We start from the raw sequence: 23,867 nt of genomic DNA on the forward strand, positions 1-23,867 counted from the left end.
CGTGAAAATGTAATCACATGTCAGTTTTAGTATAATATATTTGTGCAATGAATACCCGTTTATGATCTGCATTTCTTCTTGGTGTAGCAATTTTAATGGCCAGTAGTGTAGATGGCAAAGGACACTGTTTGCGTGTCGCCCATCGCTTGCGACAACTCGTTGAAAGTTCAAAGTATTGTCAATTTTCTTTATTTTAATAAAAACTATTAATGTGATTTTCTTGAATTGTTGTATAGCTAACTGAAAATGCAGCATCTTTTAGGCACCCTTTAAGCAACGGTTGGGCATGACCTCACAGTCAAAGTAATGGACGAGCTGACTGACAGCAATCAAAGGCGTTCCAACGACAAGGGAGTTCACGCAGATGTTCTCGAATGGCTCCGCGACCAAGGAGCAGATTTCTGTCGTCGAGGAACTGAACGATTGGTAGAACTTCCCATCCGTCGTTTAGAGACTACGTTGAAAAATGGTGAGATGTTTTTGTCATTTTGGAGTGTAGTGCAGCATTCAATGAAATGAAATGTTCTCGGCCTGCCATAATAATGTCTAAATTACTTTAGAGTACCCAGTCGTATCTTCATTCGATGGTGTAGCTTAATCGTCGTCGTCAGCGTCGTTGTTCTTATTTTTGCAGTTCGAAGACTGAATTGATGCTGTCGAATCTAGACTGCAACCGATCAGCTCTTCTTTACTAGTCCGTTGAAAATGATGTTTCGTAAAACACTACGCAAAATTTGACTGCACAAAACTCCTAATAAATTACAGCTGACTCGATAATTCGAAGTTCAAGGGACGTAAACAAAGTTCCAGTAATTGAGCGTTAGCTTTAACACAAATCTGACTGATTACTTCTTCACAAAGGGAAGCAGAGAGTAATAGCTTGAACTCAATTTACTTTTCCCAGTTTTTATTTATTTTAACACTAGCGACAAGTCCCGGCTTCGCACGGGCCGATCTACTTCTCTTGTGTAGCGGTAATAAATTAGAAGTTAGAGTAAGGTGACTGGGTAGTATTTCCCACAACACGCACTGTTTTATTTGAACAAAATAACAAGTTACTTTAATTCATTTTATTAAGCAGCTACATATGATTTACATATTACTGTCTTCTTACGAGGGTAATCCCAAAAGTAAGGTCTCCTATTTTTTTATAAGTACAGAACTCTGTTTGTGTGGCAGTTGGTCACATTGTTATGAAGAGTGCTTCACGCCCTGTGTGTAAACATGCACACGCCGTGCTGAGGTGCTCAGTCTTGGTTTGGCAGCCGTTGAGATTGGAGCTCCCGTTGGATGTTACCGCCAAGTGCGAATTGCGCGCAGTTATTCGGTTTTTGAACGCAAAGGGCACTGCACCGATTGAAATGTATCGCCAATTGACGGAAGTGTATGGTGAGTCGTGCATGGATGTCAAAAATGGAAAGCGATTCAGCTCCGACGACGAGGTGAAAGAAGACGTTCATAACTTTCTGAACAGCATGGCGGCGAGGTGGTATGACATGGGCATACAAAAATTGCCACAGCGTCTACAAAAATGCACAGAGAGAAGTGACGATTATGTCGAAATATATCTAAATGGTTCAAATGGCTCTGAACACTATGGGACTTAACATCAGAGGTCATCAGTCCCCTAGAACTTAGAACGACTTAAACCTAACTAACCTAAGGACATCACACACATCCATGCCCGAGGCAGGATTCGAACCTGCGATTACGTTTGGGATTACCCTCGTATTACTGCCACCACTCGTAGTGGTAGGTAAACTTGAAGCTTACACAGAAACATAATTTTGAAGTAGGTGAGGCAATTCTCCAGTAGCGGTAACGTAAGTTTGTAAGTAGGCTGTTTATGTTTTCTTATTGGCAATGTTACGTAGCGCTCTGTATGAAAATCACTGGCTGTGCTGTGTGCAGCCTGTGGCTAGTTTGCATTGTTGTCTGCCATTGTAGTGTTGGGCAGCGGCAGCTGGATGTGAACAGCGCGTAGCGTTGCGCAGTTGGAGGTGAGCCGCCAGCAGTGGTGGATGTGGGGAGAGAGATGGCGGAGTTTTGAAATTTGTCATGAACGGCTATATATATTATGACTATTAAGGTAAATACATTGTTTGTTCTCTATTAATATCTTTCACTTGCTAACTATACCTATCAGTAGTTAGTGCCTTCCGTAGTTTGAATCTTTTATTTAGCTGGCAATAGTGGCGCTCGCTGTATTGCAGTAGTTCGAGTAATGAAGATTTTTGTGAGGTAAGTTATTTGTGAAAGGTATAGTTTAATGTTAGTCAGGGCCATTCTTTTGTAGGGATTTTTGATAGATTGCCTTGCGCTAAAAACATTGTGTGTCAGTTTAAACACAGTCTTGTATAATTTGTTCTAAGGGGACGTTTCAAGTTAATAATTTTTTTTCCACTCGTCAGTCTTCTGACTGATTTGATGGATCCCGCCAAGAATTCCTCTCTTGGTCAACCTTTTCATCTCAGAGTAGAACTTGCTACCTACGTCCTAAAGTATTTTCTGGATGTATTCCAACCTCTCTCCTCGTCTACAGTTTTTTCCATGCACAGCTCCATTTAGTACCATGCAGGTTACTCCCTAGTGTCCTAACGAATGCCTTATCATTCTGTCCCTTCTTCTTTTCAGTGTTTTCCGTATATTCCTTTCATCTCCGATTCTGCGGAGAACCTCCTCATTCCTTTGCTTAACAGTCAACCTAATTTTCAACATTCTTCTGTAGCACCATATCTCAAATGCTTCTATTATCTTCTATTCCTGTTTCCCCACAGTCCACTTCGCAGGTGGAGGTGATACCTCTTAATATCGTGTCTGACCTCCTATTTCCCTGCGTAGTGCAGCAACTCGACGTGGGCTCAACAAGTCATTGGAAGTTCCCTGCAGAAATATTGAACCATGCTGCCTCTATAGCCGTCCATAGCAGCAAAAGTGTTGTCGGTGCAGGGTTTTGTGCACGAACTGTGCTCGGTATTTTTAATATAAATTTAAATGCTGCTAATGACAGCTCTAAACACTGCTTTTGTTTTCATTACGATTTTTTAATTTTGTGTTTATTTTCTCTCTAGCTTCACATCTACACAAGGGGATCTTTTTTATTCAAGGGAATCTTTCTGACGGCTGTTCAATCGCTCTACAGTTAATTGCTCCTTGTTTTTTATGGTGTTGCTGGTGTGTTGTTATTGAGGAAATGTAATTCATATGCGAAGTAGCGTATTACAAAACCTCATTTTGGCTAATTCTTGAGCATTGTACGTTATGCTGATAAGTGAGTCCCCTACCAGGTAGGAATAATAGCGCAGAGACGACATACGCGGAAGAATCTGTGTTCAGAAGCGCGTGAAAGCAGAGCACAGCAGTTACGATGGCGGAAGCCTTCTTTCACAGTGAACCGGTCCGACAAGTACCGCTTCGTAAGAATATCAGTCAAGGCCGAGCGGTCGGGCAGGAAGTACACGCCTTGCGCTCTTCGAGCCACGAGTAACCGAACACTTCTAGTAATTTCCAGCATCGAAACGCGGGAAATCGATAAAATACCCTGAAATGAAATGGATGTGGGGGATGAAATCAATGAAGATATAATGAATGCCATGAAATGACATTAAGGAAGTATCTTTAAGAAATTCTCCATCGGGAATGTAGTGACTCTCTCGTGACTAATGAAAATGCTTGTCACACCAAGACTCGAACAAGGCGACCAGTCCTGTTAACCCCTATACTGTCGGGTGATGCTGAGGGAATTAGATTAGGAAATGAGACACTTAAAGTAGTAAAGGAGATTTGCTATTTGGGGAGCAAAATAACTAATGATGATGGTCGAAGTAGAGAGGCTATAAAATGTAGACTGGCAATGGCAAGGAAAGCGTTTCTGAAGAAGAGAAATTTGTTAACATCGAGTATAGATTTAAGTGTCAGGAAGTCGTTTCTGAAAGTATTTGTATGGAGTGTAGCCATGTATGGAAGTGAAACATGACCGATAAATAGTTTGGACAAGAAGAGAATAGAAGCGTTCGAAATGTGGTGCTACAGAAGAATGCTGAAGATTAGATGGGTAGATCACATAACTAATGAGGAAGTACTGAATAGGATTGGGGAGAATAGAAGTTTGTGGCACAACTTGACCAGAAGAAGGGATCGGTTGGTAGGACATGTTCTGAGGCATCAAGGGATCGCCAGTTTAGTATTGGAGGGCAGCGTGGAGAGTAAAAATCGTAGAGGGAGACCAAGAGATGAATACACTAAGCAGATTCAAAAGGATGTAGGTTGCAGTAGGTACTGGGAGATAAAGAAGCTTGCACAGGATAGAGTAGCATGGAGAGCTGCATCAAACCAGTCTCAGCACTGAAGACCACAGAACGCCTTCAGGCCTGACTCGGTTATTCATTGTCGCTGTTGTTGCCTCCTTTTACTTCGAACACTGCAAACACATGTCAGTTGGACAGGCAGCAAAACCAAAGAAGATCGAAACAAATTGGTCAGACCACTGGAAAAGAAATCGTTCTGAGACAAGGAAAGTAATAAGGGCACGAAGAAAGGATATAAGAAAACACTGAAATGCTCCAGTACATCGCTTCCTGCATTAGTGCCCAAACGTGAATAAGGGGGCAGGGTAAGCCGCGGTCCAACACCAGATCTCTCTCTGCAGTGGCTCACTTCCCATATACTCCATAGTTGTAGAGAGAAGCAACAGCAACGCTGGTAACTGGCCAAGCGTGGAGCAGTATACGGATACCCCAATGGTGAAACTTCTTTATTATATTTTTACTTAAGCTGAAATGACTTGGAAGGTGAAACTTCTTAATTTAATTCTGAAACTGCTGAGTGAAACTGAACGTACTGTCGCTTTGTTATATTTTTATCATTTCAACACTGACCTACAGAATTTTTCCTGACAAATACTGCACAAAGTTATTCTATTCATTTATGACCCACAGTATGTAAAGATACGCAATCTGACTGCTCAAATAATTAACACAAAAGAATGGCCCTGAATTAGAAGGAATCGTAACAATAACCTATACATTTCATAAGACACTTAACTCACAGAAAATCTTCATTACACGAAGTACAGCGATACAGCAAGTACCAATACAGCCAGCTAAATAGAAGATTCTGACTACTGTAGGCTCTAACTACTAATAGGCATGTGGTTAGCAAAGGAAAGATTTTGTTGCAGAGCAAACAATCTATTTAGCAAATTTTACCTTAATAATATGATATCCAGTTCAAAAATATATATAATCGTCCGTGACATCCAGTTCCACAAATTATATAATCGTTACAATATTACATTTCCATGAAGGACCCATGTCCAGATCGTCTGCTTGCGCTAACACTTCAGACCTCTAACCTCCATCACTGTTAGACAAACGTGGGAATTGGAATACGTAAACATCATTGGCCTTTTGCCACTTCGCACTCAGGGGGTTCCTTGCTAGTGTCAGTAATGATGAGATGATAGTAATTATTCAACTATATCAATCATGGTGCTTGTCAAGTATTTTTATAGATACTGAACCAGTTTTCAGTTAAATATATTTTCAGATTTCGCTGTCCGCTGTCACTTCTTGCATATTGCTCTGAAATTACACTTTTGTTTTTCCTCCCCATAGTTGTTACAATGAGCGGAAAAATAAAAAATAAGTGCCACATCATCTGGGTTTACATCTCATCTAAGGTCTAAGAAATCTCTTCTTGTGCACTTTCTGCATTACGTTAGTTGTGGCCTTTTACAGTTCCCATCTTCCTCTTGGTCTGCCAACATCTCTTCCCTCTTTCGGTTTAATGTTCATCTGACTAGGTAGTCTCTCTGCATACATCCTTTGTAGATGTTCATTTTCCATTTCTTTTTGTTTTCGTTCAGTTTTTCCGTCACATTTAGAATTTTCACCTCCTTACGAATATCTTCATTTCGTATTTTACCCATTCTTCATCACTTCACCACTCTAAGAAATCTCATAGACAGGATTCTTATGTTTACTTTCCTTGTCTTTCATTAAGTATGAACGATTCACTTCAAAATAAAAGGATTGGCAATGCAAATGATTGATAAAATTTCAATCACGTTTCCTTACGTGGTTTATGCTTTAAAGTTGTATTAATTGTTCCACAGATACTTCCAAATCTATTCACCTTAACCTTAATATCTTCCTCGTATTCTTACGATATTTTACATCCAAGATAATTACACTATTATACCTGTTCCATTTGGGTGTGCAGCCGCTACAACTCTCCTTCTTCTAATATTTCGGCCGTTCAGCCACCTTCAGAGTGAGCCGCAAGACTGCCGCTCCAGTGCTCGCTTCGTCCCTTTGTACTCGTGTACCGCGTAACTACGCATGCGGCCACAGATGCAAGTGCGCCAGAAACGTTGGTCGGCGGCAGAGATGTGTTCAAAAATGTTCAAATGTGTGTGAAATATTATGGGACTTAACTGCTCAGGTCATCAGTCCCTAAGCTTACACACTACTTAACCTAAATTATCCTAAGGGCAAACACACACACCCATGCCCGAGGGAGGACTCGAACCTCCGCACAGTCCATGAGGCAGAGACGTGCACAATGCGCGAGTTATATCTCTGACTCCGCAGTCGATCTGTGTTGGCATGTCGATGTATCATTGTGAGCTGTACTGTGACGGCGCCTTTGCGAGTTTATTACAGCAAGTGTCGGATTACATGATTTATCAAGGTTGAAACCACTGTCTCTTTTAATTCAATTCGACGTCAAGCCAATTTCAATTGCCTTCTTGCTATCGAGTCCCAAAAAGATGATGTAGTTGCCAAAATTTCGACGTTTTCATACAACATACTGTGACCAGTGTCAGTACAGTGCTCTGCCACTGCCGACTTGTTAGGTTGTAAAAGTCGTGTGTACCTTCGGTGTACATCTTTCTTGGACAGTACGAGTTGTTTGTCCAATGTAAGAAAGGCCACATTCACATGGAATTTTGTAAGCTCCAGATTTTCGGAGCAGAAAATCATCTTTGACGGAGCCCACGAGTGCAGATGTCTTGGGTAGAGGACGAAAAATAACTTTTACTTTGTCTGCTGAGAATCCGTCCTATTTTTGATGAGAGGCTACCCACATATGGCTGGAAGGCCATCGATTTAAAGGTTTCTTTGTCTTCTTGTGCACGTCTCTGCCGACGACCAACGTCTCTGGCCCACTTGCATCTGTGGCTGCATGCGCAGTTGCGCGGTACGCGAGTATAAAGGGACGAAGCGAGCACTGGAGCGGCAGTCTTGCGGCTCACTCTGAAGATGGCTGAACGTTATACGGCCGAAATATTAGAAGAAGAATTCTTGCGGTTGCACACCCGAAACTCAATGGAACAGTCTTTGCGCCGCCGAAACATGAAGATTGGCAATATTATACCTGTTAAATTTTTTCATTGGTCACTATATTAGTTCTCACTGAATATTTTCCACAAGATGCCATTACCATAGTTTTACTAGAAAATGTGTTCATATCATATTTTTTTTAGCTCATAAATTTCTTTATAATGAGTCCCTTTAGAAAAAAAAATTTGTGCAAGGTAATCAGCATATAGGAGTTATCTTAGCTTCATGAATTGTGTAGTTGTACCCCAAGTACTACACACTACTCTTCTTCTCTCTCTCTCTCTCTCTCTCTCTCCCTCCCTCCCTTCATCCCTCCCTCCCTCCCACCTTTCCCTCCTGCCCTCACTCTCTTCTCCCGCACCCTCATTCTGTTTTGATTTTGCATTGTTGTTGTTGTTGTTGTTGTTGTGGTCTCCAGTCCTGAGACTGGTTTGATGCAGTTGTCCATGCTACTCTATCCCGTTCAAGCTGCTTCATCTCCCAGTACTTACTGCAACCTACATCCTTCTGAATCTGCTTAGTGTATTCGTCTCTTGGCCTCCCTCTACGATTTTTACCCTCCACGCTGCCCTCCAATACTAAACTGGTGATCCCTTGATGCCTCAGAAAATGTCCTACCAACCGATCCCTTCATCTGGTCAAGTTGTGCCACAAACTCCTCTTCTCCCCAATTCTATTCAATACCTTCTCATTAGTTATGTGATCTACCCATCTAATCTTCAGCATTCTTCAGAAGGAACCACATTTCGATTGCTTCTATTCTCTTTTCGTCTAAGCTATTTATCGTCCATGTTTCACTTCCATATATGGCTACACTCCATACAAATACTTTCAGGAACGACTTCCTGGTAAATCTATACTCGATGTTAACAAATTTCTCTTCTTCAGAAACGGTTTCCTTGCCATTGCCAGTCTACAGTGTTCATAACCCATTTATAGAGGTATCAATCCTCTCCTTTTTAATGACCAACAACTCTTGAAAACTTCTCTTCCTATCAACATTAATGATAGGAACGATCCTGTCCATTTCATCAAATTCCTGATTTGGGGTTTGAATAGGACTTGAGATCAACTTACTTTCATTTATTCCGCTTCTAAGAAGAAATAAGAATATAATGATAAATGAATCATCAATTAAATATTTTATTGTCCAAGGAACAGCATCGACAATACTATTATTTTCAATTTTGTTGATTCAAATAAAGTACCCAATAGGATGGGAACAGAATTTATCCCCTCAATAATAATCAGATCCAGATTATTATTAAAGATTGGAGCTGCACCCTTTCATTTCTGATTTCCAGAAGTCGTAGGCGCTTCAAGCTGAAATAACTGTCTACATTTTGCATTAGCACTAGCTGTTTCTTGTGGGCTGGAGAGTACTGAGGCGTTGCTGACTGGAGACGTGCTTTCTGTTCCCGCAGCGAGCAAGCCGTGCGTGATGGCGGCCACGGTGGCGGGCCTGCTGGTGGTCATCCTGGTGATCGCGCTGCCCATCGCGCTGCAGGACGACTACTCGGCCTACGAGTCTCTGGCGGGTCGGCCCGTCCCCCCAGAGGTGGCCGCGCTGCTCAAGTCGTCGCCGCTCATCGACGGGTGAGTTCCACCACTGCCGTAGCGGGTTCTCTTGTCTGCTCTGCTGCGTTGCACCTAGTCGCATTATGAAGTTTTTGGAGAACGAAATACGACACTCCAAAATAAATGCAAAAAATGGTTGGCTCTGAGCACTGTGGGACTTAAAATCTGAGGTCATCAGTCCCCTAGAACTTAGAACTACTTAAACCTAACTAACCTAAGGACATCACACACACCCATGCCCGAGGTAGGATTCGAACCTGCGACCTTAGCGGTCGCGCGGTTCCAGAATGAAGCGCCTAGAACCGCTCGGCGCATTTACAGTGTATAGATACATCCTTTAGGAACAATATTTTCATTTCTCCACATAATTTGCATCCCTCTCAACTGCCTTACGTCATCTTGGAACCAGCGCTTGTATACCCGCGCGGTAAAATTCTGGACCAACCTGTTGGAGCCACTGTATGGCAGCGTGCACAAAGGAGTCATCATCTTCAAACCTTGTTCCACGAACAGAGTGTTTCAGTTTCCCACAGAGATGGTAATCACATGGAGCCAGGTCAGGACTGTAAGGCGGGTGTTTCAGTGTTGTCTAACCGAGTTTTGTGATCTCTTCCATTGTTTCTTGACTGACATGTGGCCGTGTATTGTCGTGCAACAGCAAAACATCCTGCTTTTGCCGATGTGGTCGAACACGACTCAGTCGAGCTCGAAGTTTCTTCAGTGTCGTCACATATGCATCAGAATTTATGGTGGTTCCACTTGGCATGATGTCCACAAGCAAGAGTCCTTCGGAATAGAAAAACACCGTATCCATAACTTTCCAGCAGAGGGTGTGGTTTTGAATATTTTTTCCTTGGGTGAATTTGCATGCTGCCACTCCATTGATTGCCTCTTCGTCTCTGATGAAAAATGATGGAGCCATGTTACATCACCTGTCACAATTCTTCCAAGAAATTCATCTCCACCATCCTCGTACTGTTCCAAAAGTTCGCTGCATACCGTTTTTCTTGTTTCTTTCTGAGCCACTGTCAACATCTTGGGAACCCACCTGGCACAAACCTTTTTTAACGCCAACACTTTCAGTATTCTGCAAACACTTCCTTCCCCTATCCAAACGTAGCGTGACAATTCGTTCACTGTGATGCGTCTGTCAGCAGTGACCAGTTCGTTAACTCTCTGCACATTGTCTGGAGTGTGTGCAGTACGAGGACTGCCGCTGCGAGGACAATCCTCAATAATGCCGTGCCCGCTTTCATCACGTAACCTGCTTGCCCAGCGACTAACTATACTGCGATCTACAGCAGCATCGCGATACACCTTTTTCAACCACTTGTGGATTTTTCCCACTGTCTCGTTTTCACAGCACAGGAATTCTATGACAGCACGTTGCTTCTGACGAATGTCAAGTGTAGCAGCCATCTTGAAGAAATCCTGTGACGGGCCACTCACGGGAACAGGTTGAACTAAGTTTGAGAACAAGCGGGAAGGATGTATCTACACACTGTAAAACTTTCACACATGCAGAATGAAAACTGTACTTTTACAAAAATAGTGTGCATTTCTTTTGGAGTGACCCTCGTATTAACAAGTTTTTCCCAGTTTGGCATCTTGCAAAATTCGTCTCGCTCTGTTCGTTCGTGAAGCCCAGAAAACCGAGGACAAAGGTGCCCTCGTTATCCCGTGTTCCTCGGCTTCACGAAGGCATTAGGAACAGTCCCTCACTGTTACATAATAAATAAAATGCGAGTTTACCATTGTCGTATTGTATTTGTGACTTCGTTCAGAACTTTGCAGGTGTAAGAGGGGCGTCCAATAAGTAATGCAACCCATTCTTTTTCTCGGCTAATTTCTGTTGAAAAAAATGCGGAATTTGTTGTGGAACACCGTGGACTACTTCCGCTTCAGTCCATATAGTTTCATGAACTTCCGATACTTGGCGGCGCTATCCGAAGTCTTCAGAGTGGCATCGGTAGCGGATGTGCACCTCAAGCAGAGATCTGCGATTCAGTTTCTTTTGGCGGAAAACCAGAGCATCGCAGACTTTCGCAGGCGCTTGCAGAATGTTTACAGAGACCTGGCAGCGAACAGACACAGGGTACGTCGTTGAGCCAGGTGTCGGTCATCATTGCAACAAGGCGCGCAAAACTGTCCAGTCTCCAGCGTGCAGGCCAGCCGCACGCAACTCCCGATTCCTGCAGTGTTGCAACGTGCGGACACTCTCATTCGAGGTGATCGAGGGATCACAAACAAGCACCTCGCTACACACCTGGACGTCCGTGTTGGTACTACCAACACACTCGTCCACCAACTGGGGTACTCAAAGGTGTCTGCCCATTGGGTTCCTCGCCACGTAATAGGAGACCATAAACAGCAACAAAGGACCATCTGTGCGGAATTGCTTGCGCGTTACGAGACTGATTGTGATAGTTTTATGTCGAACATTGTCAAAGGCGATGAAATATTAGTTCATCGCTTCGAAACGGGAACTGCAATCCATGGAGTGGCTCCACACCACCTCTCCTCCGAAGAAAACGCTCAGAGCCGCACACTCAGCCGGTAAAGTCATGCTGACACTCTGCCACTCTCAACGGCGTATTCCGTTTGATGTACTCCCTCGTGGTGCAAAGATAGACTCTGAAGTCCACCAAAGTCCAAAGGATTGGGAAAGGGCACAGGTCATCCCCGTTTTCAAGAAGGGACGTCGAACAGATGAGCAGAACTATAACGTCGATCAGTTGTAGGATTTTGGAACACGCCTTATGTTCGAGTATAATGACTTTTCTGGAGAATAAGAATCTACTCTGTAGGAATCAGCATGGGTTTCGAAAAAGACGATCGTGTGAAACCCAGCTCGCGCTATTAGTCCACGAGACTCAGAGGGCCATAGACACGGGTTTCCAGGTAGATGCCGTGTTTCTTTACTTCCGCAAGGCGTTCGATACAGTTCCCCCACAGTCGTTTAATAAACAGTTAGAGCATATGGACTATCAGACCAATTGTGTGATTGGATTGAAGAGTTCCTAGATAACAGAACGGAGCAGGTCATTCTCAATGGAGAGAAGTCTTCCGAAGTAAGAGAGATTTCAGTTGTGCCTTAGGACCGTTGCTATGAGCGGTTCTAGGCGCTTCAGTCTGGAACCGCGCGACAGCAGGTTCGAAGCCATTTGAACCATTTTGAACCTGAATTGCATAATGTGTATGCAACAAGTTATAAAACTTAAATTACAAATCCTCCTTTCTGCAATGCTGCATTTTATTGGACAATAAATTCACTTTTAGACATCCAATGTCGGCGTTACGGTCATCTTAAAGTGCATCTACCCAAAAGTACTAGAGATCGTGGCACCAAAACTGGCTAATCATGATGCTTAAAGTTTGTTCAGTAAAACGTAGCCGTGTAGGAAGAATGACTTACTTCAATAATTTTATAGCTTCGGTCCTACATGCAAAGAACTGCAACGAAGAAGTGAATATCATGGAATTGAACGTCACGGAAGGCACTAGAAACTTCGACTTTGTTTCCCAGTTTAAAGCCACACACTGTGAATAATGCTCAGAGCTGTTTAGGGCGAAGCGAAATAAAATTGGAGGTAGTGAACGCTTATATATCCAAACGTGAAGTGAAGTACTAGAAACTCACGGTTTGGGCGCCAGTTAAGCGCCACAGCGCCCTACCCCAGCTGCGTCCCTCGGCAACAGGTGGGCGCCAGCAAGTAAACACAAAAATTGCCTCCCCAGACGAACGCCGTGTTCTCGCTGCTTCTGGCAGAGTCGGCTTGCGGCCAGCAAAGTTAAGCCCTCGGGGCTACAGCTTCGACTTAAAGGGCACCACCTGAGCTTTCTACTAATTTCCGTATCCGACATAGCAAATGACGGGTCTTTCCCCGGTTCTCATTTTTACAGTCTGTGGCTGATCTTTTTGTTTACCCAACATTCAGTGACATGTAAAGCCCATTCTCTTCTACCGGCATCATTAAATTCACAAATTCGCATGGCAGTTCCGCCATGACGTTCTCGCACATCTCTGAGTTCGTAATATCTAGAACTCAGATGGTAACACAAGCGAAGTGCTGCTGTTGTCGTCGATCCAGAGACTAATTTTGATGCAGGTCTACACTGTGCAAGCAGATCAGCTCTGCATAACTACTGCAACCTACTCAATTTGAACCTGATTGCTGTAGTCTCCCCCCCCCTCCCCCCCCCCCCCCCACACACACACACACACACTTACTTCCGTTACCACACTGACGATTCTTTGATTTAGTTAAGTAATGTCTTAAATTTCTCATCTTCGCAGGACTTTCCGGATGCTTCTGTAGCACAATTCTTCAATAGCTTCTATTCTCGTCTCGCCTTAAGTTATTTGTCGTCCGCATTTTACTTCCACACAATGCAGCATGCTACACAGATACCTTCAGAAAAGACTTCCGAACATTTAAATTTTATATTTGATAACAAATTCCACTTTTTCATAAATGCTTTTTCTTGCTGTTTCCTGTCTGCATTTTACTCTACTGCGACCATTGTAATTTATTTTGCTGTACAACTAGCAAAACTCATCTACTGCTTTTCATATCTTACTTCCTAATCTAATTCCCTCAGCCTATCCTTATTTGATACGACGACACTCCATCGCCTATGTTTTACTTAGATTGATATTCATCTTAAAGCTTTTTGCAAGACTGTCTTTCCGTGCAACTGATCTTCAAAGTACTATGCCGTCTGTGGAAGAATTCCAGTGTAACCGGCAAACCTCAACACTTGTATTTTTTCTCCCTGAACTGTAATCCCCTTTCCAAATTTGTCCTAGGTTTCCTTCACATTTTTATCAGTGCACAGATTGAATAACATCGTCAGTTGTCTAAAACACTCACTACGTTCTCAACTACTGTTTCCTTTTCATTCTTCGACCCTTTCAACTGTAGTATTGATTCTGTACAAGCTAAAGATACCGTTTCGCTCCCTTTATTTTATTCCTGCTTGCCCTAGAATTTCAAAGAGAGTATTCCAGTCAACATTGTCAAAAGCTTTCTCGAAGTCTACAAATGCTGTGAATTTAGATTTGCCTTTCCTCGAACTATCTTCTGAAATAAATCTTAAGATCCTTATTGCTTCGCGCCTTCCTGCATTTTTCGGGACCTGAGACTGACCTCGCAGACTGCCCTCTACCAATATTTTCCATTCTTCTGTAAATAATTCGAGTTAGAATTCTGCAAGCATGATTTATTAAACTGACGATTCGGCAATACACTTGCAGACCTGCGTGCTATGGTGTGGGGTACTACGTTCTAAGTATAAAGTACAATATCGTATGTATAAACAAGTAATTAACATTCTACAGTTTACGAGGGCTATGCCGAAAGTTTTTAGCAGAACGTGTGAAAAAAAATTATTTGCAGAAAAACGTCTACAACTTTTCAAAATACTCTCCATTAGCATGTATACATTTTTCCACTCACTGAAACCACTTAGAAAATGTTTCAGTCCAAGCAGTGTCACTTAGTGCACTCTCGTACGCTGCAATGGCCTCTTCATCTGACGAAAACCGCTGCCCTCGAATTGTTTCCTTAGTCTTAGGGAACAGAAAGAAGTCACAGGAGGCCAGGTCAGGTGAATAGGGGGGATGGGGTAACACTTGCACTTTTTCCTTCTCCAGAAAGTCCATCGTTCTGGCAGCCCTGTGTGCAGATGCATTGTCGTGATGCAGCAGAAGGTGCCCACTCTTGGACTTTGGATGCTGTGACTTCCATGTGGCGATGACTTTTGGAAGACAATCGTTCATGTACCATTCAGCATTGACTGTACGACGTGTGTCCAAGGTCACTGAGGTGAGATGCCTGATCTTTGTGAAAAAAGTTGCCACCATCTTTTTTTCCAGAGCTCCGACTTCATCGAACTTTTGTGGGTGGTTCCTCCCCTGGAAAACACCATACAGAAGACTGTCGCTTCGTTTCAGGGCCATAATGGTTGACCCACGTTTCATCACCTGTGACGATATTGTAGGTGTCTTGGGACTTCCCTCCATTGAATTTTTCGAATATGAAACGACACCAGTCCACTCTCGCCTCCTTTTGGCACCCAACGGGCACATCTCTTAGTAAGGCCTAAGTGACTATGAACGATGGTCTGTGCTGCTGTTGATCCAATATTTAGGGTCCCTTCAATGTCAAAAAATGTAAGATGTGGATCATCTTTGATCATTTTCCTCACAGCATCAATGTTTTCAGGAGTCACAGCTGTTGCTGGCCGACCGGGACGAGGTTCATCTTCAATTGACTGCCGACCCCTTGAAAACTCGCGAAACCAATTTCCAATTGTGGCTCTAGAAGGGGAAGCTCCACCAAAAACATGCAGCAAATAAGAGTGGCATTCTTCGGCACTTAAAACCTTTTTATAATCGTAAAAAATCATGGCGCGAAAGTCGCGGCGCAACAGCTCCATCCTGCACCGTCTGACTCAGCACTGCCTGTGCTTTCTTACCGCGCTGTGGGGTATCACCGCTAACCAGGGGCTGCGCACGCACGTCACCAAGGTCGAAAAACATCGCTCTTTGGAATGAAAACAACCCCATTGTCCTCCGCCTTCCGGTTTACGGGCTGCTAAAAACTTTCGGCACAGCCCTCGTAAGTTCTCGTCTCTACATTCTAGGAGATAGAGAGACCGTCAGAGTTGCACTTCGACCATCAGAATTGCACTTCGATCACTGCAAGAAAATTAGACATCAATCTGAAGACCACTATATTCAACATAATCGTCTTGATAGATTCAGCAGCTAGGTAGATACTTAAGATAATTTTCATTTATTGTGTCGCAGTTGCAGATTTTGTCTACTCAGAACCATATATCAGAGTACTCTGACACGCGGTTTTGAGTAGACAAGACTGTTTGCTGACGCAAGAACTTAGATCTGAAGATGATCCAGAGTGATCGAGACGTGTAATGTAATTAAAAATGTGCAACTCAGACGGAGCAATAAATGAGAATTATCTTAAATATGAAGATGATGGTGATGTCCGTTGTGACTAGAAGCGCCCTCACATTGAATGATTTCCTTATCCCTAGCAGTGTCATAGCCTTAACGTTTTCTTCCTTTCTGTATACGATGCAGATCTTTTTGTGGCGGCCATGAGTCGTCCTCAAAGAGAACCTGTACGGGCTGTTTTTTTTTTGTTTCTTTTTTTTTAGTATCACTATCAGCGTAAGACACAGCTCACTATAGGACTGTCATCGAGAAGCACTAGTATTTTTCCATTCGTGTTGGCACTGGTTTTTGCGTGATTCGTTTCAACGTGCAACAGCGTCTGAAGTTCGGCACCTTGTCGTACTCATGACTTCCCGTAATGATCGCGCCTTTTTCTGTTAGCCTGTCCATCATTTCATTGCACCGCAAGTCACAGTGGCATTTCGCTCAGATTTCATTCCCATGTTCTGCTGTAGGGTGTATACTTGCTGCAGAATCTCGAAAACTAGTGGGTCATTGAGGTGTTACCAGCGGGGATGTTGCATTTGTAGCACTACTTGTGAATCACACAGTTATCGCCCTTGGAAAAGTGTTTCTCAATGTCGCTAATATGGCTGTTAATTCTGCTGTCATGATAGTCACCCGAGATGTTTATTATGGTCAGCGAATGTCGAAACTACTTTTTATACATCGGTTTATATGATACTGGCACGTACTCTTCCATTCTCTGTATATAATCCCATACATTATTATTGGGTCGGGTGTTGTCTGCAACGCTCAGCTCATCAGGAAGGTTAGGGTCTAATCAGGGCCGAGTGAAAAAAAAATGTTCAAATGTCTGTGAAATCGTGTGGGACTTAACTACTAAGATCATCAGTCCCTAAGCTTACACACTACTTAACCTAAATTATCCTAAGGACCAACACACACCCCCATGCCCGAGGAAGGACTCGAACCTCCGCCGGGACCAACCACACTGTCCATGACTGCAGCGCCTAAAACCGCTCTGCTAATCCCGCGCGGCTAGGGCCGAGTGACACAAACGCCCATTTTGGGTGCAATGCTGAGAGAGGCGCCCAAACACGAAATCCATGTTGGACTAAAATTTCTCTCAAAGCCTACCATGCCCATTTGGCAAATAAACAGTTGTGCCTGTTAACGGAGCTGTTCCCCCTAATCTTACCAAGAACGCCACGTGCAGCGACGAGTCCGTGGCCGTCCGCTCAAGGTAGGAAACAGAGGATGAGTCCAAAAGTAATCAATGACTTTGAAGTCAGGTGAAAGATTCGGGACTTTATGATGACGGACAAATCGCTGCTCGACCCATAAACTACATATCAGTTTTATTTCCTTGAATTAAAGCATCTTCATAATAACACAAACGAAAGATGATTTGTAATAACAACAGACTTCGGCTGCCGTCATTTTGAGGGAAATTAATTAATTAATAATTCAGTATGACGGCGATCGTTAAAATGATTAAATGTCAAACCGAGCATCTTGCTCGTGAGGCGCGCACGAACACAGAAAGACCCACCATCTCAACGGCCGAGGCTGCGCCAAGCCAGGAAACCTCTGGTGCAAAAAGGAAGCGCCCAGTTCTGCTCAGAAAGTTGGCAACGGAACTATTTTTTTCAACTGTAGGCTTACTAGTGTGAGGTGCTGACCAGCTCACCGCCCCAGCCCACTCTGGAACGTCTTCTTGGAAGGTGCTCCCGCTGCCGTCTCGCCTGCGACCGTCTATTGTCCAGAGGTACGCTCCGCCATGCGACGGTCGGTGATTCCGGGTACACTCTCATTCGATAGCCGTTACGGTCGTTTGGCGATTGCGAGTATTTCGCGATACTAAGAAAGAGCAACAGCGCCATCCATGCGGTAAGGTTCACAGGATTCTGCCGCCCCCCTCCCCGACACCCCTAGTCTTCTTGCCGAAACCTGGTTCTCATGGTTCTGTATTCTGTCTTCCAAGAGTTCTCAGTTAAGATAGTGTAGCTACAGGAGAATGTTTTTTCTGTACGTCCTTTTGTGAATGTGTCTTTCAGTGGAGGGTGCCTTCGTTAAGAGTACGTTGTTCTGTGCTAATTTCAGATTATATATCTTTGTGCTGTTTTCTAAACCTTTTATATGTGCTACGATTTCTGCCACCCTCTCTCAGTGGCTAACTGACAGTAGGGTCGTATTCCATGCCTTCCCACGGTCTGATGCGAGGTAGAATAGTAACATGATATCCCGATGGCCTATCAATATTTATCTCGCACATTAGCTGGGGCAAGTTCTTCACACTACCTGGTATATGAAAACTAGCAGTCGGTCTAGCTGTAATAGCACACACCAGTCGTGCTATCGGGGGAACGGTGAGGGGGGGGGGGGGGGGTGTTATCGAACCAGCCTCGGTTTAACGTCCCTTAACAGAATGGTAATTGGCGACAGTCCACGCTCGTAGTAGTAAAGGACAGGACAACAATTCGCCCGTGTCCTTTCCAGAGAAACCATCCCGGTATTTGGCTAAAACGATTATGGGGAAACAACTGGAAACCAAAATGTGAATAGATGGACGGGTATTTGAACCGTTCTCCTAAAGAGAGACCAGTGACTTCGCAGGTGATATCGAAGAAAGGGGGAAAGAAATGCCTGTAGCACGCTTAAGTGGTTGCAATCGTCTTGCCCCGTATATTCTCCGCGTCTAGGATGTCCAAGGCGAGGAGTGGCGTTGGTCTGGTAATATTCTAGTGGGGCGTTTATAATTTCTACGTTAGCATAGTGCTACAACAATAGTTGATAAATATGAACATGTGAAGTACAGTAGGAATATTGACGGAGGATGTGAAATGGTAGAACTGTTATTGCTTATGCAGAAGATGCAAAAAAGTTCAAAGCGTTATCGTTTCATGAAAATGGCAGTCATTTTCACCTATTTTTTATTTGGTCGATATTTCTACTTATTAACTTTTTCGTAGAAAGTAATAAATCCTCTGGCATCTTTAATGCGAGGGAGACACGACGCACCTACCCGCTGTACTGCGTACAGAGAATCGAGAATAACGACGACTTTAAGATCAGGTTGATATTTCTCTGATCCGGAGGTTCCGGTTACGGCATTCGGAGAAAACAAACAGAAGAAGAAAACTCGGCCACTTCTCCCAAGTTTGACCTATCCGCGACATGAGAGCAGTGTTCGGTTCGGTGAGAATAGCAGGCAACAAAGTTATTACAAGGAGAACTCGATGCAAGGTCCGACTCAAGCTGAAGGAAGTTGGAATAAGTTTCGAGGCCATGTCAAGAACGGTGACAGCACTTCGAATCAAAGTTCAGTTTGCATAATGTTTATTTGACAAAATTGTGCACGCTACGAAACCCAGGGACATAGTGTTCTATTTTACAATACCGGAGAGACAGAACAGGAGTCTGTCAACTCATACAAGTACCAGGGTGTACCAGTTTGTGGGTGTAGTAAATGGAATGATTATGTGGGTTCAGTCGTAGTTAAAGCAGAAGATAGACTTCAGGTCATAGGTCGGATGCTGGAGAAATGTAATCAGTCTTCAAACCATATTGCTTACAAAACACGCGTGCGGCCCACTCTAGAATATTGTTGAGGTGTGTGGGACGTACACCAAATAGATATAACAGTATCGAGCGTATACAAAGAAGGGCAGCAAGAATGGCGACAGGTTTGTGACCTACAGGAGAGTGCCATGGTCATGACTAAAAAGTTGATCTGGCAGAAGTCTTAAGATAGACGTCGAATATCCTGGAAAAATTTAATCACAAAGTTTCAAGAACCAGTACCAAGTGAGTAATCTAGAAATTTACTACAGCCATCCTATAGGAAACACTTGGAAAAGATTGATTACCACACAGTTCACATGGTCCACAGATAAAAGTAGATATAGATGTAGATGTCTCCGAATCTCTGTGGGTATACATAATTATGTAGATACACAAATGCACACCTTTGGTCGTCTAAGAGTTTTATCATAAATTTTTTCTTAAAATAGTGAAGATACAATTTGGATACATTCTTATGGTTATGTATATCCAGCGATAGCATACAGTTCGGGAAATAGGAAATTGGAATCAGATTTTGGTAAGGCAAAGTTTTTGGAAAGTAACGGATGTACTCTTATTCATGTATTAATTAATTCAGTTGTGGCCTTCGACGAGAAGCTAGCTGTCTGCATGGAGGTACTTTGATTTCTTCCTCGGACTGAAACAGAATCCTTTTTATCCAAAAACAGTTTTTAAAAAGATTAAAAAAATTGTGTAGTGCTTTCGCGTCATACTTAAAAGGACTAGTGCATGGGAGCTTTCCCCCTGTGAAAGTTAAATTAAGATGATTGAATAATATCTAGTTACTTGAGTGGAAACTTTTGGGAGAGAGAAGTCGCTTCCCTAATATTTTTACACGATTGTCTCCCATGCTTCCAGGTATAAAATTAATTACTCCACGTGCAATAAAATCCCTGTGGCTCTGCAGAATTCTGGCGATCGTCGACTCTGAAAATTGTTAAAATAATCACAGGCACAATTGTACACTGCGGGGAAGCCGTCATGGGTACTATGACGTACTCCCTCTGCAGGATGGGAATCAGTGTCCAAGTTGTGTATCAATTTCGATAAAGTCCATAATTTAATGTCTTAAAACAAAGCATAAACTACCGTGGTGCTGGGTCTACTGATTTTCCAGGATACAAAGTTCCCTACGAGTTACGATGCACCAAAAAATCACACGATCCACAAACAAGGGAGAAGTTAAAGTAACCAGAGAATTGAATATACCTTTTCCATTCATAGAATTATAATTTTCCGTAAACGACTTTCCTGGCTACATGCCAGTATACATCATCCTCTTGCATGAGATGAAGCTTTATCACAATTCATAAAATTACACATTTGGTATTCAAAGTGGCAGCTTACAACAATGCCGCTTGTTACAATGCCACTACGATCCTTCTCTCCGCAATTCTCAGTCAGAAGTAGTTAGTCCATTGTACACGCCACATTCTGTCCACAGAGTATTTATATCACGAGTCAAGAGATAATCTGTTTCTCGCAGTCGTAAGGAGACACTGAGCCATGTAAATGATTTGCTCGATTACTAATAAATCGTTGTGTTATATTATTTAAAGTTTTGTACAATTTTATCATGGCACCATTTACTATAATCCTGTTTTGTTTTATAACAATATTTTACCATTGGACTTCAAATTAGGCTTCTGTACTAACAACGATACTAGTACACTTGGCTGACCGTGGCCGTTATTGGAAACACAAATTTGAAAACTTAATAAACCACGGAATAATGTAGATAGAGGGGTAAAAATTGACACATATGCTTGGAATGACATGGGGTTTTATTAGAACCAGGCGCTCCACCCCATATTGCTAGGCGCGTGAAAGATCTCTTGCGGGCGTCGTTTGGTGATGATCGTGTGCTCAGCCGCCACTTTCGTCATGCTTGGCCTGCCAGGTCCCCAGACCTCAGTCCGTGCGATTATTGGCTTTGGGGTTACCTGAAGTCGCAAGTGTATCGTGATGGACCGACATCTCTAGGGATGCTCAAAGACAACATCCGACGCCAATGCCTCACCATAACTCCGGACATGCTTTACAGTGCTGTTCACAACATTATTCCTCGACTACAGCTATTGTTGAGGAATGATGGTGGACATATTAAGCATTCCCTGTAAACAACATCATCTTTGCTTTGTCTTACTTTGTTATGCTAATTATTGCTATTCTGATCAGATAAAGCGCTATCTGTCGGACACTTTTTCAACTTTCGTAGTTTTTTGGTTCTAATAAAACCCCATGTCGTTCCAAGCATGTGTGTCAATTTGTACCTCTCTATCTACATTATTCCGTGATTTATTCAGTTTTCAAATGTATACTGACTTTTTGATCACCCTGTGTGTGTGTGTGTGTGTGTGTGTGTGTGTGTGTGTGTGTGTGTTCCTAAGGGACCAAACTGCTGAGGTCATGGGTCCCTAGACTTACACACTACTTAAAGCTAAGAACAACACACACATAGCCATGCCCGAGGGAGGACTCTAACCTCCTGTGGGAGGGGCTGCGCGGTTTGTGATATGGCGCCTCCAACAGCGCGGCCACTGTGAATGATTTCAGGACAGCTGCGCATGTAAATGGTTCAGCGTGTCCTCGTTAAGTGTCACGATAAAAACTAACGACAAGCCGATGGAAGCGCCATCACTTCCAAGTGCAATAACATGGTCAACTAACAAATCAATATGACAATTTTCGTGTGTTTTCTACACTGAAAACATATCCTCATAAATACTGTTGTATCACAGCGAACAAAAGTAGATCCTGACTGTAACAACTGAGCTAGTAGAGAGCGAGGAGCGGGGGTGGAAGTTATGACAGCCAAAAATATTTATCCCAGAATCAAATTATTTTGTTTTGAATCCAGTGCTGCACAAAACAAAATCTACACAAGCACTTAAAAAATTTGTTACATAAGCAAATGCACCTAATTTATAATCAGCAGCTATCCTTGTCACCAAGACAGCAAGTGCACGCTTGGTAATTTCAAGCACTGGCCAGGCCGTACGCCGACCGGGGTGGCGAGCGGTTCTAGGCGCTACAGTCTGGAACCGCGAGACCGCTACGGTCGCAGGTTCGAATCCTGCCTCGGGCATGGATGTGATTGATGTCCTTGGGTTACTTAGGTTTAAGTAGTTGTAAGTTCTAGGGGACTGATGACCTCAGAAGTTGAGTCCCATAGTGCTCAGAGCCATTTGAACCAGGCCGTACATGGTAACTATAACACTTAAAAAATAAATCTAATTGAACATGGAAAGGTATAAAAACTAACCAGTAACAAAAATATGTAAACAAATATCTTTGGATTATGCATAAGGCATCTAAAACCCAACACTTCCAGACCTCTGAATAAATATTTACGAAATCTGATAACATTAAGTAACAGAGCATTTAAGAACCACAGGACAGCCCTTAGTCAATGCCGATACGAAAATACAATCAGGCTAACACACAACCTAAATATTTACGAAATCTGATAACAGTAAGTAACAGAGCATTTAAGAACCACAATCGTCAATGCCGATACGAAAATACAATCAGGCTAACACACAACCTGGGGTGCATAGACATATGTCACGAACTCCTTAAACCCAATGTTAGTGATTTACAAGCTTTTAACAAATCTGCAGGTAAGCTATACTTATTATAGTATAAAAAAGGCAACCAGAGTCAGACCGCACTACCACGACACAGAAGAAGCCAATGAAGCTTGGCAAGTATAAAAGTTTAGGTAAGGTTCGTTTCATACAAACGGACAATTCACTCCACTGTGGGACCCAGGACAGCTGGAAGCCTGTGTCTTAAGAGGCTGCTCACCGGATTGGGCTTCACTGGTGGTGCAGTGAATGGTCTCAACATCATTTATAATCCATCATAAGAATAAACCCGATGTAAACAATGCACTATGTATTCTTTCGAGTTTGTTGTAACCTCATAGGATTTCCGTTTCGCGTGGGACTGCAGCCAAGCTGTCTCGAGTACTGTGAAGTACGGTAGTAAGGGTACGTTTTGTGCTGTGCGTTACGCGCACATCGACTTATCGATAATACGTGACAACAGCTTTACCGGCTCATTTAATTTGGACAGAACTGGCCGGTCAGTTGGTACAGCTAGCCTGCAGTGACTTAGCCAGCTGTAGTTCACACGGAAAAAGAGAGCAGAGGAGCAATACAGCTTCGCATGACATTTAACTTTTAAGCAGAATGAAATAATACACAGCAAATCTCCCACAATACGCTCCTTAGACGACTAGACGAAAAACGCAACACGTTATCGTCTTTAGCTAACGTACTAATGTAATTAAAAACAAGAATGATGAAAATTCCTGACTTAACCACAGGGTTACTTTTCTGGATAAGCTGTGTGTAACGTAAGAGAGTGTAGAAGGATTTTACTGTATAGTTAAATATTGAAGTAAC

General features: G+C 43.0%; 1 protein-coding gene across 1 annotated transcript in view; it reads left to right on the top strand.

The window, feature by feature from the left end:
- LOC126092294 (dipeptidase 1-like) overlaps positions 1–23,867 on the top strand; it is a 510,684-nt gene that overhangs the window by 190,168 nt on the left and 296,649 nt on the right. Inside the window, exon 2 of the mRNA XM_049907813.1 lies at positions 8,771–8,942. Coding sequence (XP_049763770.1) covers positions 8,771–8,942 — 172 coding nt within the window. The remainder of the gene's footprint in view (positions 1–8,770; positions 8,943–23,867) is intronic.

This window comes from Schistocerca cancellata, chromosome 7, assembly GCF_023864275.1.
Source record: "Schistocerca cancellata isolate TAMUIC-IGC-003103 chromosome 7, iqSchCanc2.1, whole genome shotgun sequence".
Taxonomy (NCBI): domain Eukaryota; kingdom Metazoa; phylum Arthropoda; class Insecta; order Orthoptera; family Acrididae; genus Schistocerca; species Schistocerca cancellata.